Raw genomic sequence first — 20,151 nt, forward strand, 5'->3', positions numbered from 1 at the left:
TATGACGGAATCCCACTGTGTTCGTAGAACCAAAGCACTCCCTCGAGTCCCCAACACCGCATCAACCTCTCCTTCCAGGAAAAATCTCAGCGAGGGTCTGAATGGCAGTGCACCAGACCCGGCGTGAGGCAGGATTACCTCAACATCGCGTCTTCTCCTCCCGGAATTACAAGGTGGGCTCTGGTCAAATCCGCTGCATCGGAAACAAAGAACAGACAGCCGAGGCCGCCTTTGCCAATGAACCGGAGCCTGCTTGTGATGCGGGGGCTTCTGGTGCCGTGTCACAGGCAAACACGGTGAAGATATGAAGCAAGTGAACTCCTTCGCAAAAAAGAGTGTATATATATATATATGCAATACACTTCACATGTTGTCTGTAAAGTTTTCGGGTGATCTGTCAAGCGGGTGCCGAGAAGAAGGAGGGGTCCCAAAACATGGTTTTCACGTGCATTTTCCCAAAGAGAATTTAGATCAATCAATCTGGGGGTTTATAAAGCACCCCACTCACCCATGAGGGTCTCGAGGCGCTGCGGCTCTTGTTCTTTTGGGTCTCTGTGACTGGTTGCAGATGGGGGTTTGGGTTGAGCTAGGCCGTTGAGTCGTGGGATGCTTTGCGCGATTGGTACCGGTAAATGTGGGTGTCGGGAATGGGGGTAGGTGGGGCTCTTGGAGTTGGTTTTTGGTGTTGGAGTTGCTTATGTTATCCCTATGGGTAGGCCTGGATATGGGGGGTGGAAGATCTCGGCGTGGTTCAGTCTGCCACCTCTTGTGTGTTAGTGGAGGGAGAGAGTTAGGAGTCAGTGACTGCGGATTCGGTTTGCTGGTTGTTTGTTGGGAGTGGATGGTTTATGGTGTTGTTCGGTAGGGGGTTGGAGAGCCTCATCTGTGCCGGGGCTCCGATTAAATTTGGAGGGTGGGTAAGAATTGAGCGTTATCGGAGAGCAATAGACGGATGGGAGGATGGTGTCCGGAGGGGGGAGGTTGACTTTCACTGCAAAGGTCTTGTGATTGCTTTGTGCGATCTCCTGGAGGGAAAAGTCTATCGGGGGATAAGGAGTTGGACGGGCGGGAGCTGTGTAAATGCGATGGTGCGTTTGCTAGTGCCTTGAAAAATATGTAAACCGGTGGTTCAAGTGGTCATGGTCATTAGCCTGAAATGAGTTTGACAACAGGAAAGTGTCATACAATAGTAAGGTGAAGCATGGTGAGTGGGTTAAGCATGCCAGGAACATGCTAGTAAAAGTGGGAATATAGTATTCCTAGGCTGCTGGGATGCTTAGACAGAGTAGTGATGTTGGTAAACTAACACGTTTGAAATCTTCATCATGTCACATAGGAGGAGACGAGTGAGTGGCTTTCAGAACTGAAACTCTATTGATCCATTTGTACACAGCGAGGTGAGGGAGGGGTGCTTCCTGACTCCACCATGTCCTTCAATGGAGCCTCCTGCACAAAGCCTTTGGCAGCTGAGATAGGTGTGGGTGTTTGGACTCTTTCTGAATGAGGATAAACAGTGAAGGAGAGGGGTTTGGGCTCTGAAATTGCCTTAATTCCCATCTTCTCAATCACCTTTTAGTGCCCAACCAATGCTATTCCGGCTTTTACCCACCATAATCCTTGCGCTGTGCCTGAACCACATTGTGTGTAGAGTATTGTCTAGAACACCACTTACAGGTGTATTTTGAGGGCTTAAGAGTTCGGAGTCTGATTGTACTCGGGTAGGGGAAGTTAAGTTAACGCTTTATGCAGCGTGCATACTTGCATAGGTAAAGCAGCAACCCGGGATGATGTGTAGGTGGTTTTCTTTTCCTGCAGCGCGTTTCCTTTTTGAAGCCAGTATTATTTTTAACAGTAACCGTACATGATCTTCTTTTTAAAGTCATAACTGATATTTTAGTGTTTACTTTACTAGCACTTTAGCACTTGGAACCTTGCCTAAAATACCCTCACTGATTTTTGAAGCATTTGCATGGTGTGGAACCAACTGAAGGCGCTTGTGGAGTCTGTCTTCTCTTTTGTACCCGTTGGCGTATTAGGCAGGCCGCTGTCGTCACTGCTGATATGACGATTAAGAAGCTCAGATCAAGAACCACAGTGCTCACAACGTACCCAATGCACAGGGTTCCAAAGCTCATCAAAGAAGTACTAAACCCTTTGGAATTTTTAATTATACTTTACTAATATCTTTTTTGTACTAAACGTTTTGGGGTACAGTTGTAGCAGGCTCGAGGAAATTTACATAGTAACCACAAAAGTAAATACTCAACCTATTACTGCTGCTACAGTCAAGTCCCAGGTTCTTAGTGAGAATCTAAGCCATCTCCAGGGAGAGTCCCAGGTGTGAAAACAGAAGTCGCGACAAATGGCCAAAATCATGGGCTGGAAAGAATTCAGGGCATTCTTTCAAGTCACCTGAATTGGATAATATTATGAAGTTTAGTAATACAAGAACAGCCTAAACCCTCCTAGATTACAGGCTTCAGCTCAATCCATGCCTCCTGCTTCCTCTCCCACAATAGTGCTTCAGTCATAAACACAAACTAATAACACTTCTAATGAGCAGTCTTAAACATTGAATCAAGCTAATCTGTCCCCTTCGTGCAACTTTAAAGCCCCCTAATGAAAAGTGTCATCCTTGTACCTGTGTTTTGCTATATGAAATGATTTACACACTACATGGAGAGCGTTGCTCCACATTTAAACTTTTGCTGTCCTATCAGAGGAATTTAAATTAAAAAAAATCAGCAGAGAATCACAGTCGTTTAGCAGGATCTTTATAACTGGTGCTGCAAGTCTTCGTATTTGCCACTAAATTGCAAAAAAGAATGAAAAAAGATTCTCATCCAATTAAAGACAGCTGCACAGCAGATGACTTTGTTGATTTGTTTAAAGATGTAGATGTACCCAAAAAATCTATAAAGACCTTTAGAAGCACTATATGCGCGTTCTCTTCGGAAGTCAAAAGACAGTCAGTTCTGCGTCTTCGGAAAGATGGGTCTATGAAGGTAGCAAACACAAGGAGATGATGGACGGAGCGCTGAAACCTTTCAGACACTCTACCCCAGTCACAGATCCGGGTTGAAACCATCATCGTTCTTTAGCTCACTTCGCCACCTAAGTTCAGACCCAGCTATATGCAAATCAGTCTTGACCCTGTGCCTCATGGGAACAATCCAGCCCGAACTGCCAAGCCAGGTCTTCCCTGAACCGGAAACAAGCATCCTGTGACCGGTTTCAGGGAAACACCCTTCACCAGCCAGTCTAGCTTGAATCCAGTGGCAAAGTGAGCAAGGAACCCACGTCTGGGCATACCCTTCCAACTAAGGGCAAACGAAGAAAACACAAGGAGTTTATGACAGAGCACAGAAACGTTTCAGACACTCATCCCAGTCACAGATCTGGGTTGAATCCATCATCATTCTTTAGCTCACTTCGAGTGTCTGACAAGTTTCAGTACTCCGTCCCATGAGACGATGGACGGAGCGCTGACATTTTCAGCTTTTCAGACACTCACCCTCAGTCACCGATCTGGGTTGAATCCATCATCGATCTTTAGCTCACTTCGCCACCTCAGTTTAGAACCAGCTATATGCAAATCAGTCTTGACCCTGTGCCTCATGGGAACAGTCCAGCCGGAACTGCCAAGCCAAGTCTTCCCTGAACCAGAAACAAGCATCCTGGGATCGGTTTCAGGGTAACGCCCCTCATCAGCCAGGCTAGCCTGAATCCAGTGGTGTAGTGAGCAAGGGACCCACGTCTGGGCATACCCTTCCAACTAAGGGCAAACAAAGAAAACACAAGGATTTTATGACAGAGCACAGAAACGTTTCAGACACTCACCCCCAGTCACAGATCTGGGTTGAATCCATCATCATTCTTTAGCTCACTTCGAGTGTCTGACAAGTTTCAGTAGTCCGTCCCATGAGACAAAGGGTCAAGACTAATTTGCATATAGCTGGGTCTGAACTGGGGTGGCGAAGTGAGCTAAAGAACGATGATGGATTCAACCCAGATTTGTGACTGGGGGTGAGTGTCTGAAAGGTTTCAGGGCTCCGTCCATCATCTCCTTGTGTTTGCTTGATGAAGGTAGCATCTAGAGCAGTCTTTATCTCCAGTGTGGCACCACTGACAATGTATATGCTTCTTCTGGTTAACTGAGATTCAGAGACATAGTGTCACGATCGGTGGACTGTACCCACCCGTACACATGAGACAGATGAGAAGACACGCTCCTCCAAACTCAGGGCCTAATTATGATGTCAGTGGAGCTGACACCGACAGGACGTTGGTGGCTGCCCACCGACATACAGGCCATCAGTCTGACAACAGCATTTGGATGCAGGGGGTCAGACCACATAGGCTGAGGGAAAGACAGCTGCCTCTAACAGCATCCATGAACCCGTTGGGTGGTGGTCAGAATCCTATCCCTTCAATGCAGATGGTGCCTGCGCAGGCACCGCCATAGGGATTAGGATGTCCCTTTCCGACTGCCTTTTCATAGCCGTCTACCCACCATGAAAAGGCAGACGGAAATGGCCCGCCTCCCGTAGGCCACTAAGAAGCCCTGGGGCAGATGTAGTGCCCCCTGACACATCCATGCACTGTGTACCAGGCACCACATGATGTCTGGCACGCAATGCACGGATGTGCACTAAGTGCTTTTTTTTTTTACTGCAGCCCTTTTCCTGAGCCACAGTAGAAAAAAGCCCTTTCCGGCTGCCTCCATGGTGGTCTCATCCTAATTGGGTGGATGGGACCGCTGACTCGTTGGGCAGTCTCCTGCCCGATGCAATGACATTCGGCGGTATGACTGCACGCCATCGTAATTAGGGCCATAGTGTGGGCACTGCTTGGTTTGAGCCATCGTGTCTGCGCTCCACACACTATGCAAGACCCCCAGGAGAAGTCAAGACAGTCCTAGGATACCCCAGGACTCTCAGGAGACTTCCAATGATGATGGCCATCTTGAATTCATGGACTATATACTTCTCGTATTTTAGAGTGTTCTAGACAATCGAGATGCATAGTTGCTGCAGTCAGACTCTTGACTTTGGAGTTCTTAGCACCACACCTGAAGTTATAAAAGATTTGTTGGAACAGAGGAGTGTTCTAGGATAGAACATGTGATCAAGGATTGAGACTTTTTATAGCTGCACATTATTATTGGTGACGTCCGTCCAAGGATTATGAAATCTAAACTTCCACTTACTATTCTATGAGAGTAATTAAAAGAATCCTCAACTGTGGTCCGCGGACCCCTAGGGGTCCATGACACTTTCTCATAGGGTCCGCAAAGGTACTGCAAAGTTCCTTTTATAACCAGCTGTTTTTGGGCAACAATAAAAGTCTCAAGACAACTCTGGTGATTAATGTACCTGCTGGAGAGAGATTGGAATTTTGTCTAGTGGCAGTTTTGGCTCATTTAAGGTAGCGCAGATGGTTAATATACATGCTGCAATGATTGTGTACCATGCTGATCACAGAACAGTATTTTATGTCCATAGCACAGTGGGTTATTGCTTTTGCCACAGAAACGGTGCAGTTCATAAGTTACAATTATAATCTAGCATAGTGAGCTCTGAGCGTCATCAAAGAGCTGCATGCAAACTACATGGTACAGGTTTGAAAGTTATGATTTTTTCCAGGTCTTTTAATATCCTGATGCCACTAAAAAAGGTTTATTGGGTAGAAATAAATTATTCTTGTTGAAGTCAATGCTAACCACTGTGAATCCTGAGTTTGTGCTTCTCCAGACCAAGCACTCTAAAAAAAATGCCTACTAGTATGGAGGACATGTGATTTCTACACCTTGTAGTCCCCTGTGCCTTATGTAACATTTTATGTACACTGATTTACACACACATGATTCATTGTCTCTGTATGTGTGTGATGTAAAGTGCTCCGACACCCTACACTGGTGTAAGAGGTGCTACAAAACCAATGAAATACATGTGACAGAGGGGCTATGGAGAGATGAGAGGCACTGTTGGAGAGTGTTAGTGACGGAATCATCTAAGAACTCCCACAACGATTGTCATATCCTGGTGCCAGTAGGGTCATCATTTACAATGCTTAAAAGCTACAACTAAATATATGACAAATGTGTTGTAAAATGCACCATTTTTGCCCATATTTTCTTGGTGGGAGAACTCCCCAAAGTCCCCCTTTGCATATTTTTTCAATATATAATAAGACATTTTATAGCAATTTGAATATTTGTTTTATGTGTACTTTTTGTGTATTTTTAGCGAATTACTGTTTTTTAATGTTTGAATTTTAAATCACACAAATTCCTTGGGGGTCCCCGGCTCCCACTAGTGACTCAATGGGGGTCCTCAGGAGTCAAAAGGATGGGAACCACTGATGTTTGGTATTATAGTATGGCCAGTATGAATTTGGTATGTTACAGGAATAACTTATTACATTAAGAAGTATTCAGAGCCTTTTTTGTATTTTAGCTTCAGAAAGTCCCAGAGTGTCAACTACATTTTGAGAGTCAGAAATAGAGATTTTTCTCAAGGTATATCATTTACCATATTAGGAACAGTGAATTGGAATTTAAGTGGTAAAGTGTTGAAACTTATATTTCTTGTTTTAGATCTCAAGGTTTTTGCGGTGCAGGCTGAGCCCACCTGTGAGAACCGGGCAGAGTGAAGATATCCAATATCTCTCTCTTGTTCCACTCCCCTTTCCCTGGGTCTGTTGATAACCCTCATTAAATTCCCTTCTGTTGGATCCAGATTGCCAGGTTAGTGCAAACATTTAACATATAGATAGTATTATGGAACCTGTGCCAAGTGCTGCGTTAAATCTAAGGGTGAAACTTCAGTCACAGTCTAGAGCCCCTTATTATATTATCCAACAGGATGAGTTAAAACATCTTAGGAGTTATTTGAAGAAGAGTATCTGATTTAAACCCAAGCAAGCCCTCTGGGAAGGTCTTGCAGTTTTCTGAATAATCAAAATTGAAACCAAAGAAAAATGGAGTGGAAGGAACAGCAAACTTGGCCCTGGCTATCTGGTGCTCTGAACTCGCCTACACAAGTTGCCTGCAACATGATTATTTTAGTAGTAATTTGCAGTTTATCTCATGGAATGCAGCAGGTTTTTTTGCAGACTCGGTGAAAAGTATTCCTGTTACAGCATCTATAATTTGTCTCCAGGAAACTCTGCAGCATAATTAGCTTGATTTAAAGGATTAGTTTCCATTCTCCAAACCAGCTGTTAATTAGAGGTCTTCAAAGCAGGTGGAAGCAATATTATTCGCAGTTTGAATTGCATAGGAGGTTGAGCAAACGGAAAAAATAAATGAATATGTGTTGCCGTTAAGGTTCAGATCTTATCTTCAGAAAATTATGTTTTCTTCACTTATAATATTGTAAGACAAGATGCAGTGGAAGTTCTTGTAGTTCGCCTTAGTGTTAGCTAAAAGGAGAACAGCTTTCGGATGGATGGGGTTTAGGGCTCCCTCAGCTACATTATGGCATAGGGATGTGGTGGAGTAAGCGATCGTTGAGGAAGTGGATATGGTCAATCGTAGGGATGATAAATTATAGGAGGATCTGGATACCTGGGCTGCATTGTTGGGAGGCATACATGGCATTCTGGATGGGAGGCCTACACAGACAACGCAGCCACGGAGAGACAGCATAGAAACGGCACAGTACCCTGACATGATGGGTGCGAGTCCATTAACGAAGGCCTCGGACCTTCAATAAACGAGCTTCTCTTTGACGAAAAGATGAGAAAAGAGATGTGAGGGGATACAAGTGTTGAGTAGCCTTAATGCCTTATGAACAGTTTTGAGTGGAGTGATACAGCTGAAGGGGGGATCTTAAAACTGTAATCATAGTTATGTACTATTGGTAATTGCAAAATTATGTATAGACTGTACAATGGTATGTCCGTTATGGTTTAATTAATAACTGCTTAACAGGTAAAAAAGAACAATAAGGCATGCAGACACCTGCCAGGAATGTGCCATTTGCCTTCTGAGGTGGCCAAATGGTTGTATAATGCCTAATAAACATAATAAACAAATATATACATATAGATATATATAGTTATATATAATGTATATATATATATATTTATCCCGAGGTAAAATGTGTAGTACTGTTTTGTTAAAGACTTTTGAGATTAGCACTGAAGTCAAAACAAAGGAAGATTTATGTAGCTGAATTATTTGTGGCAATTTCAATACAAAGGTAACAAACTTAGCCGAGGTTTATAAAAATGTGGATCCTGAGAATGCATGGAATAGTCTGGAAGCAGAGTTCCTAAAGGATAGCAGGGTAGACACGTGGGCTCTTAGTCATACAGAAATTGAGTGATACACTCAGAAAATAGACTCAGGTGTTTTAAATGGTACTAAAACTGATTATGTATTTACCGCCACTGACTTTTGTTTCATTTTTTGGAGACATGAAGATCGTACCTACCAATTTTAAATGGAATTTGGAAACTGCGAGACTGTAGGAGGAACAGTAAAAATAGACATTCACAGGCCTCATAAAAGATAAAGAATATACCAGTGATGTTATCTGGTATTATGTGTAACTCTGAACTTAATGCTAGTTTGAATGTACAATCAGAGTTTGGATGTGTGGTCTCTAGGTTGGTTTCCATGATTGAATGCTGCACAGATAAGGACCTGAGAGAAAAAAGCCACATTTGAATTAAGTGTCCAGACAGGAAGGTATAATGGTTGCAGCAAGAAATTTGATTGCAGCATGAAAATGCGTTGGCATTGAGAGTAGAGGGTTGAGAAGATTGCTCAAATGTTATAGTAAATGTAAAATGGTGAGTTATACACCTCTTTACAAATTGCAGCAAGATATGGGAGTATTAGACATTTTGGGCATATTGTTGTATTAGGTGTAGGAATAAAGAAGTGAACTAGGACAGAACCAGTTCAGGAAAATGTTTCAGCTACATTTTTAACCTTGCTATTTACATTTATTCACACAAATTCAATGTATAGGAAATGGCTGATGTTGTAGAGACTGGTTTTAATTTTAATTCGGAATATATGGCATTGTTTGTGAAGAGGCCCAATATTCTGCAGCAGTATGCCTGAATATGATTCCAGTGTCAGTTTCAAAGATATCCTGCATGTATGGAATTCCTTTACCTATCCTTAAATCTTATTTTATATGTGGGTTTGTTCCAGACCCAAGGAAAGGAATTATTATGGTGCCTTAACATAAAAAAAATTCAAAACTTGCTCCCCTTGGATGATTGCTCGTTGATAAGTCTTGGAGTAAAATATTTTTGAAGTGTATTTTAGAATATTTGGTATTATGGGCTAGGGAGCAGACATTATTCAACTGGAACAGTCTGGGTCATGGCTAAGTTGTTTAGTGTTGGATATTTTAGCCACGTTAGGCATAATTAAAAATCTTTCCATAATTCAAATTCCATTTGACTTTGTATTGATAAAACAAAACAATACAAACTGCAACAGAATTTTAATTAAAGACTGATTTATAATCAAATTTTATCTGGCGAAGAAGCTCCCTTCAATGCTTTTCATCATGATGGAGGTCCTGAAATTAAAAATGTGGGCCTGAGTGACATTTATGCTAGGGTGACGCAATTTGCGAAGCTCGCAAATAACTCCTGAAATTACATATTTTGTGGATCATGCAGTTTTCAGCCACAGGAGATTACTTTATGCATAGCGTACCATGCAAGTTCACTGAAAAGTGTGCTGCTATTTCTCAAAACAATTATATGCAATAAATTCCCTTGTGTGAGATTTTCACTTGAGATACTAGCAAACCAGAATTATCGTAATTTTGTGCAATTTGATGTGTGAAATACTGTATCAAATGTATGGGATTTTGCTGAACCCTCTCCAGATAGGGTGTTGGAAGATGTCAATTTATGATTGCTTATTTGTTATGAATCTCAACAGTTGAGTACTGCAACTTAAATGAAACAAAATTGCAAATTTGGAAGTAGACACACATTCTTACTTGAGGCAGGGGATGCTGTCTTTCATCGGCCCTTCCCCCGACACCGTGTTCGCGCTTCCTGACAGGTTCTGGTTCTTCAATGGAAGATTCTGTGAGGACGGGTCAGGAAAGGGAGAAACTGTGTCTGGTTCAGGGGTGAGGATGTCTTCCACATCGTACTGCAACCGCAGCTCCAGCGACTGAAATGACACAGGACAGCAAGTCATTCGCCTGCTATAGGAACAGTATTAGCACCTCAAAAAGCATACATAGTAATGAGATATATAGTGACTGATGAAGAAATGCACACTGCAGGAGGTACTTACAAGAAGCTACAGGGTTATCTTACTTTCAGGACATGCACTTGGAAACATTGAAGTAACCTCTCTTAAGTGTTTACTATTGGCATAACATGGCTAGATCCATCACAAATTAACTTACCGTCCACATAGGATACATTTACATACATTGAATCTAAACAGAAATCATTTACATGGCCAGAGCTTATCTTGATATTCTAGCACCATTCGTTGAACCAACGTTGATCAGTTCTCATATACATCATACTGAGAACTTTTTAAGGAATGAGTACGAGGCAACTCTATCATCTTCAGAATTATCAAAAACAAAATATTTTAGGAACATTTATTCAATTTTTAGACATATGAAGCAGCAAAATGTATTTACTAATGTTGATTTTCATAAAGCACCAATATACCAAAAGGTGTAACTAGGCAGGACAGTAAGTAAAGGACAGGCAGATGCAAGTAGTCCTTGCATAGAACCATAACCTAATTCAGTCTTAAAAATGACAGTGCACACTTCTGGAAAAGAGCAGTAATGTGGAAAAAGTGGATGAGAGTAAGAAGTAATATAGACAGAAGTAAGTATCAGTTTGGTAAGGCAGTCAGGAAAGGAGTGCTGAAGAGAGCGGAAGGGTGAGGAAGAACAAAACAGAGGTGAGGAATCAAAGGTGAGTATTGAAGCCACTACGAGATATGTGAAGAAAGGTAAATATATTAGGGAGGACGAGAAAGGGTAGGCAGGACACCAAAATGGAAGCAAAAGGAAAATACAAGAGCAAGATCAGACAATAGAGCATTTGGTTCTAGACATGTAAAGGTTAAAGAGTGGGAATGCACAGACTGTCTAATTTATCACCCACTTAATGTAGATTAGGTAGCAGCCACTGAGGAAATCACCAGCACTCCACCTCCCCGCTCTTACACACAGCTCTTCCTTTGTGATTTTAACCATTAACAAAATCTCTTGATTAAATCAGCAGATGAGGGGACTCTAGTTAATTTGAACCTTTTCATTTACCAATCTAACCTTCTTATTTGAACTCCATCCTCACATTTTATTAGGAGGACTTTGGGTTCATTAGGAACTCTCAAGGGCTGAATCTAGAATATTTCCGGCAAAGATCCCCATAGAGGGGATCTTTGATGATGATAAAGCATTTCACTTTTGGGTGGGTCAAGGGCCTTGCTCCTGAAGGAGAACACTCCCTATGACAATTCCTGTTTGGGGATCAGAATTGGAGTACCTTGACATCCATAAGGAACTGCACCCATGTTTATATTGTTATTTCATGGCTAGTCATTCTTCCTCTAATTTGTTTTGCAAGAGTTGAAGACATGAGATAAGTATGGAATGCTCTAGGGTATCATAAGGTAGGATCTGAAATGATGCTCCTTCTACTGCTCTTTCTGATGCATTTGTTTCTCTACAACTTTCTTGGTGGGATAAGGATGGCACATAATCAGGAGCTGAGTGAAGGGTATTTTTAGTCCTACAAGACTGCTTCCATATTCCTATAAATATCTTCTGACAGATTCTTCTTCTTCAGGGTCTGAGAAAATTAAACATGCCGTAAGTGTAAAATCTTTCACAAACTGCTGATAACATTTGGCCTGTCCCAAAGAAATCTTGGTTTTATTGGTGTTGTTGAATGTCAATGTCCACTAAAATATCAAGGTATCATCTAAACAGAAGACAACACATTTGCGAAGAACAGTGGGGAATGGCTCGCAGGAGTATGGAAGGCTGTTTTCTATTCTTCTCCTCTTACCCATATCAGATGGTACGTTCCTCTTAAATAAATTTGTGTTAAAACCCTGGATCCTCATACTGCTTCTAGGATATTTTAAATTAAAGGTAGAGAATATTGATATTTCACAATGATCAATAAAATGTCTAAGATATCGAGTCTTATTAGATAATCAGTTATGCAAGTTTTCATCAATGTATTACCATAATATTTTTCTTTCCGGATAAGATAAGGAGTAAATACTTCCAAGTGGTATAGGAGCATCTGGAATTGTTGGAATTGAGCAATCATACTCCCTATGAGGAGGAAACGCTGAGACCACCAGTTTCATAAAGACATCTGCAAATTGATGGTAATGTGGCGGCACCATGGAAAGTGAAGGAATCGTTGAAGGACTATCCTTGATAGTAGTTGGTTAAGGAGACCAATAATCCCCAGAGATGTAGCAGATTCCTTGAAAAAATGTTGAGGACAGCAACATTGTACAAGTTATCCAGTTGATGAAAGAATTATGTCGACCCAGTCAAGGCAAGCCTAAGAACATAATTTGGAAAGAAACCAAATCAAAGCTTGAAGTCTACTTATGCGATCTGATTGACATTACCAAGGAAACTGTCTTGTTAGTGATTAAATAAATACAACAAAGGAGATCCATCTACTGGCTGCATTTGTTTGGGTGCAGTCTTTGCTCAAAAAGAAATCTGCTGTCTTTTTGTCCACACCTGATTCATATACATCCTGGAAACTCCACAGTCAAGTATTGCTGGACCTGAGATATTGAGTCCTCTTTCATTATACTGATTAACATTTAATACAAATTACTTTGAATTGGCTTCTGTAGTGTCCAATGCACAGTAACACCCTGCCAAACTTCCCTCACAGGAGAGGGATTCATGCATTTCCAAAAGACTTTGCTGGTCTAATGGGGCACTCTCTGACCAAATGATGGGATACTTTGTAGTATAGATACATACATGTTTTTCTCCGGTGGTCTTTCTGAGATTCAGTCCAGGTCCTTTTGTTGTACCTATTTGCTACGTACTTCCTGAGACACTACTGATATTTCTGGAATTGACTCTGCTTGTCTAGGTAAATAGACACAAGATCCTACATCAGCAGGTGTAGATCTGGGCATCCATCGCTCTGCTCTTCTGTCCTGCAGTCAGTTTTCTTTTATTAAAGACATATCTATAAGCGGATCAAAGAAAGAGGGTCCTGTAGCGGATTAACTGCTCCTTAATCTCTAACTTTATTCCTCTGCCAAAGAGGATTATCTAGCTACTTTCTACCCAAGTTTTCTCAGCTGGTAATTCAGAAAAGTCTGCTCATTACATGATGCCACACAGAGTTTGTTTGCTGAGAATTCTCTCTCGTCTTTCGAACATTTTCTTGAAGAGCATCTCCCCAAAAAAATGCACATTTATTTAAGATAGGATTTTCAGGAGACACTAAAATGGTCACCCATGGCGCCAGACAGAACAAACTTAGTACCCCACTTTGGTTTGATCAACATAAAAAGCAATGTAGGAGAAGGAGCGCCCTCCGCTTCTATTTCGGATGGATGCGGGGTGAGTGATACGGTTGGCGGAGCGTAATCTTCTTGAAGTTTGGTAGAAGTTGAGGAGGTGATTTTTTTTAGAGGAGGTGATTTATGTAGGCGGGTCCTTGGCTGTGTTGGGCTTTGTGTGCATGGGTCAGCAGCTTGAATTGGCGAAGGGAGCCATTGGAGTTGCCTAAGCTGCAGTGTTATGTGGGTCAGTCAGGGGAGGTCGATGAAGAGTCTGGCTGCTGCATTTTGCATGGTTTGAAGTCACTGTAGAAGGTGTGCGGCAATCCCTATGTAGAGAGAGATGCCATAGTCCAGTCGGCTGGTGAATGCATCCAGTGTGAAGGGATAGTCATTTGAACATTCTCCATAGCATGCGTAGGATATGATGTTAAAACCATGTGGTCTGATACTGTTGGCTAGAGTGGTCATGTAGTCGTTGAAGAGAGTAGGGCTGAGCCATGGGGGATGCTGCAGATGATATCCTTGGGTTCGGAGGTGAAGAGTGGTAGGCACCCCTCTGTGTTTTTCTATTGAGGAAGGAGGCGATCCATCTGAGCTCGTCCCCTTAGACGGCAATGTGGTGGAGTTTTTGGATCCAAGTATTGTCGTGTATTTCTATAGGTTCTGAATCGATCCCCCTATTCCTGACCCTATTCTGGTTAAACTACCTAGCTAGTTAACTAACAGTCAGCCCATGAGGCAAGAAATTCCCCATGATGCAGATACCGTTATCTGACGCAGTCACACTACGGCACAGGAACGTGTTATCTGATTAGGTCATAACGCTTGAGATCTAATTAGACAAGCGATATTCCTCCAGCCCCTGATAAGGCATACGACGTTCTCATAACAAATCAAACCTATGACAACCTGGATAATCCGTGCGGCCATTGTTTTGATTTCACAGAGAACTTTAGTAAAGAATGTGCTAACGAGCAAGTCGTATGACATCTTTATTGACGTACCTATGTCCATCCTTACGTCAATCCCGGCACCTTTAAGGTATAAATATTGCCGATCTTGCCCTATGCAAAACACACGCGTGGTGACTAGACGGAGCAGCCACACTTGCCGAAGCCGAGAGCAGAAGCAGACCCCGCTGGCAGCAGCCCCGCCTTCCTGACGCGCTGAGAGACGCGCTGCTATCTCAAGCCGAGAGACCCAGCACCGGCGCTTCTGGGCAGCCCTCGCAGGCAGCCTGGAATATCGAGAGCAGAGAAAGAGATTCCATTCCTCATTCATCCTAAATTCCAGGTACAGAACTGAATAACCCCTCCTAGAGAATTCTTTAGTTATTCACTTGGCAAAAACAAACTTAACTTAAACTGTAACTTTCTATTCCCGCCCACGCATTAGACTTAGGTCAGGTACACGGGGTAGGCGTATTTAGAAACACCAGTTGAGTACGTTTAGTCAAATGTATATGTGTATGTAAATATATTTTAATCATTTTAAACATCATATGGCTCAGAAACCATATCAATGTTTTTACAGTATTATTTTATACTATTGCTTCTAATGTATGCACTTTACTTAACTATAAGTATCGCAATAATATCGATCCATTTCTCTTGTACGAGAAAAGAGACTGATCAATAAATAACATCTTTTTATTGAACACGCCCGTCTCTTCCTTTTCTCTACATTCTGATGAGACTAAGAATGCACGTACTGACTGAGTAAAATAATTGGCTTGTGCTCACACGACTCTCGAGATTGACTCTTGATTAGGGGAGAGCAAAGTTGTCATGTTCTATGGTTGTCAGAAACTAAATCCCTTCTTGTCTAATCAGGGGAGTTAATCCTTCCTTGAACATTCGAGAAAGTTTCTAGCGAACTCTGAGCTTAGCTGGCAAACCCAAAAATTAAGTCTAGTATCGACAGTAGTAGACCTAGTTAACGTCTGGTCTAGGCCTTTACTGCCGTAGGTACTATTCCAATGCGCAGAGCCTATTGGGAAGATAGGAACTACACTACATGGCGCCCAACGCGTTTGGAAAGGGCGATAAAACTAACGTAAGACATTTAGAGTAACTCAGTCGTGCTTTCTCACTCAGACCCCTCTTCCCAAATACTCCAAAGACGTCTGGAGTGGGTGAAAGGTTATAATATCCTCCAAAACCTCGCAGGAGGGAACTCCTACGTAAGGTTCTTGGTCTAGTCAACGTTGAAGGATAAAACAGTTCCAAAATATTGTGCATCTAATCTCTGTTTCCATAAAGAAACCTGATCTGCAAATAAACATAATACCATCCTGTCAGCAAAATGGACAGCGATGAAGAACGAGAGGTTACTAGATTAGCTACTGAAATAGCAGATGCTGATGCTACCATGCAAGCAGCAGACGCGGATATAATACTCATTCCGGTCGCCAAAAGGAGATCTATAACCTTAAAACTTATAGAAAATGGACTGACACCTAGAGGTGGCACAGTCATATTCGTAATCGAGGCACACGAATATCGGCAGACAGAGGTATACTATACATGGATACATTTTCCAGCAGCTAATACTATAACAAAGTACTTCCACTATTACAAAGTAGAGGAACCTCCTAATGAGTACACTCCTTTCGAGGAGGTGGAAGTACCACTCAAATTCCAAGAGCATTTGCTCTTATTTGATGGCGCCCTAAAACATAATAATCACATTACAAGGCTCGGTCCTTTAGGAAGACCAGGAGCAACGTGGCCGGTCTTAGCCGGATACACACCACATCCAGACATCGACGAGATGCCTGCACCAGAGCTATTAATACAGCTAAAACAACTACTAAAAATTCACAGACAATTAGTTCAGTATGTAATGCGGACTTCTACAATTCAGCCAGCGATTAAACTACCACAGCTGACCTCTCACCAGGGGAACACAAATAAAATTACACCACAGAACATCCAATCCTGCCTAGGTAAGGTTCCAGCTAAACGGGAACAGATACCATTCTGGTTGGCACAGAAAATCACCCAAATAGAGGCGGTGTTTCCTGACACCACCCCGCTAGAAAAACACAGGATTCTGACTATATGTCTCCCAATGGGAATCGCACCACACATTGAGGACTGTGACACTTGGGGTACAGTCTTTGCTTCCATCTACACAAAAACGCACGGTGTCCCATCCATTTCGGTGATACCAGATGTGCTAAAACAAATTCAAGATGAATACGGTCCAGAACCTGCTTTAACTCTTGGTATGAAATTACTGAAAGACTTCAAGCAGGTCTCGGCTATATTACTAGCCAACATAAAAGGTGAAGCAGCAAACGTGGCGATCCGCCAGAGGTTAAAAGAGACAGATATAGCAGACCAACCAGCTGAAATTGCCAGAATCATAGAAAAATCCTATGAAGAACTAGGCAGAGATAGTCTAGGTGGAATACCGGTAAAACCGCAACTGACTACAAGTCCAGAAAAAATATTTTTTAATAATAATAATTCACCAAAAAAGAACTGGGATGGAAACAAACAATCCAATCCAAAAGAAAAGAAATTCCAGTCCAGAGGAAGGTCTCCTAGGCGAAGAGAGAAATCTCCAAACCCGAGACAAAGGTCACCTCAGAGTGAACCCTCTGGGAATAGATATAACCTTAGAAATAGGGATAATATTAAAAAACCTGATAGATATCAAGACATTGATACACGTCCCTCTCAATCTTTTCAGAATTCCTCGCAGAAATCGGAAAGAAGAGGACGATCAGAAGAGCACGCCAAGTCCAAAGACAAGGAACCTGCTCAACTGAAAAAGAAATCACAATTTCCAAAAAAGAAGGTAGCCAGTATCAAGGTAGTTAACAATGCCGAGAATACTGAGGACACAATTGAAAAACGGAGAGTGGGCTCAGACAATGCTAGACAGCGCAGCAGAGGTGAGCATAGCTCGCAAAGTCCTTATGAATCATCTGGAGACAGTGGACACGAATGAATACCTTCAAGTGGAAACTGCAGATACCAGAGTTAGCAAGCCCCACAAAATATACGAGATAACATTACGTATAGAGGGAGATAAGACTAGGAAAATAAGGGGACTATTTTGGGATAACCTCTCAAAGGGTTATGACATACTTCTAGCTGAAAAAGACTGGCCACCAGAGTTTGTCAGGGAGTGCCCTCATGGCGAAGAAGTAATTATGCCTGCCTTCTCGAATCAAATACCGATTCATAAAAAATATACACTTGCTAGAAAGTGGGCAGTGGCCTTAGCACCTGCTTTATATAAAAATCATGTAGGATGGGATGAGGATTCTCCTCCTCACAAAGTCCAGTTAAAATCACAACCAACTGCACAAAGGCAGTACCCAATTAAGCAAGAAGCTAAAAAACAAGTAAATGAAATACTAGATCAGCTAGAATACCAAGGGGTGATTGAAACTTGCACCTCACAAATGAACAATCCTTTGTTTCCGGTCTCCAAACCAGACAATTCGTACCGTCTAGTTTTGGATTACCGACACCTTAACACATGTTGCAAAACTTTTGCAGTGCAAAACTCACACAGTGCTGCACTAATGAATAACATAGTGCGCAAAAAATACAAAACAACCTTGGACATCTCCAACGGATTCTTTTGTCAAAACATAGCACCAGAGAGCAGATATTTAACTGCATTCTCAGTAAATGGCATTCAAAAACAATTCTGTCGGTTAGCCCAGGGGTACAAGAATAGCCCGGGGGTATTCTCAGCGAGAGTAACAGAATTACTACAACAATATGATGATGAAGCATTATCTTATGTCGATGACATTTACTTAACAGATGATGACTTGGAAACTCACTTGAAAAGAGTGAACACCATAATACTTGGTTTCGCTGCAGAGGGTTACAAATTCAACTTCAAAAAGTCCAGAATTGCCCATCTGAAAATTCAGTACGGAGGATATGAATTATCAAGTATTGCCTGGTTGACAGTCTTTTAAGAACTAGAAGAATTAAAAAATCTAAAATATGAAAAAACGTATCCTCTGCCAATCGACATTCTGCCTCTAAGACATTACGCCTGTGTAATCTATACAGACGGACATGCTCAACCCTCCGTTTGGGGAGAACATGCATACAATCCCACATGTGAGATTACAAAAGAAGTGTGGCACGGAGGTAAACTAAGACCTCTATTAACAAAATCACACTCAGTAGAAACTAATTCAGAACTACAAACTGAAATATTAGCTTTGAAAATGGCGCTAGATAATGCGGATCGCGAATTCCCGACACTTATAGTGTCAGATTCATATTTCTGCGTCAAAGCATATAACAAGGATTTGCAGACATGGATTCAGAACGGTTACAAAGATGACACAGGTGCACCAATAAAGCAGAGACTTCTCTGGGAACAAGTAGCTCTTTTGAAGAAAGAACTACCAAAGACTCACGTGACTCACTCACTGAGTCATCAACGTGATGGCGTTCACGTTGTGGGGAATTCATTGGCTGAGACAGCCGCAGCGGCAGCCACTAAATCGGCTCCCGTAGATCGAAAAAAGCGTACATTAAAATACATTGACGGCGAAACATTGCTGGCGGTGAAAACGTCATCAAAAGGCGACTGCTCAGCGTTACCGATCAACTATCCACTCAATTATACATACATAATCGATGCAAACTCCGTCCCTTTTGCTCGAATCCCTGGAGTGGGGGATAGAGTGATTCCAAACATGGACAGGAGAAACTTGTTAATCGCAGATGCACACATGGGCGAGGGTCACAGACACCTTAAATTAAAAGATTCTCTGGAAGAATTACAATCACGGTACTGGTGGCCAGGCATGAGCCTGCACTACACCATGTTTGTAAAAAACTGCCCAAACTGTAACAGAGATCGCAGTGGGGAGAGAAGCAGTTTAATACCTCGTCGTATCAAGGCAGATAATATTACCAGCAAAAAGAATGGCTTGCGATTAACATACACAGGCTAGTTCCACTTATAATGTAGATCCACAGCACTCGGCTGACGTCCGGACTGTTATACAAGATTTGCGAGTCTAAATGGCATATACGCTAAGAGCATGCTACGTTCGACCAATTTTTCTTTTTCTCAGGCAATCCAGCCTGGGGGGGGAAGGAATGGCCAAATGAGCACAGCCCAGCGGGAATCTTCTCACTTCCTTCCTGAGGGTATGGGATGGTGTAAAGAAAAAACCAAGACAGAAAGCAATCTATAATAGAAAGGATATTAGGTTCGGGAGCTGGGTGGGTCAAACATCTAATAATTGTCCAACGTAGTCTAAATAACTTGCCAAGAAATTCTCTGAAGGGATTCAGTCCGTACGAATTATTATTCGGAACTAGGATGTTGATCTCTGACCTTGATAGTCAGACTTCAGTGGTAACAGAAAAAAGCTTTGATGTCAAAGACCGTTTGGCTATTTTGCAGGACTTAAACAAAACAAGAAAAGACCTGAGCAACATACAGTTGAAACAACAGCCAACAACCACTGAAGATTCACCACCTGTCCCAGCAAGACCTGTCTGGATTCCAAAAGTCGGGGATCTAGTCAGGGAAAAGATCGCGGTAAAGAAGGAATTTGGGCCTTCTTACAGAAAAGCAGTTCCTGTCTTGTCTGTCAACGGGACAAGATCAGTTGTACTACCGCCACT

The 20,151-nt window shown here is 42.2% G+C and overlaps 1 protein-coding gene across 1 annotated transcript in view; it reads right to left on the reverse strand.

The window, feature by feature from the left end:
- STXBP5L (syntaxin binding protein 5L) overlaps nucleotides 1-20,151 on the reverse strand; it is a 1,741,945-nt gene that overhangs the window by 518,084 nt on the left and 1,203,710 nt on the right. Inside the window, exon 16 of the mRNA XM_078656640.1 lies at nucleotides 9,981-10,159. Coding sequence (XP_078512766.1) covers nucleotides 9,981-10,159 — 179 coding nt within the window. The remainder of the gene's footprint in view (nucleotides 1-9,980; nucleotides 10,160-20,151) is intronic.

Source organism: Lissotriton helveticus, chromosome 8, assembly GCF_964261635.1.
Source record: "Lissotriton helveticus chromosome 8, aLisHel1.1, whole genome shotgun sequence".
Lineage (NCBI taxonomy): Eukaryota > Metazoa > Chordata > Amphibia > Caudata > Salamandridae > Lissotriton > Lissotriton helveticus.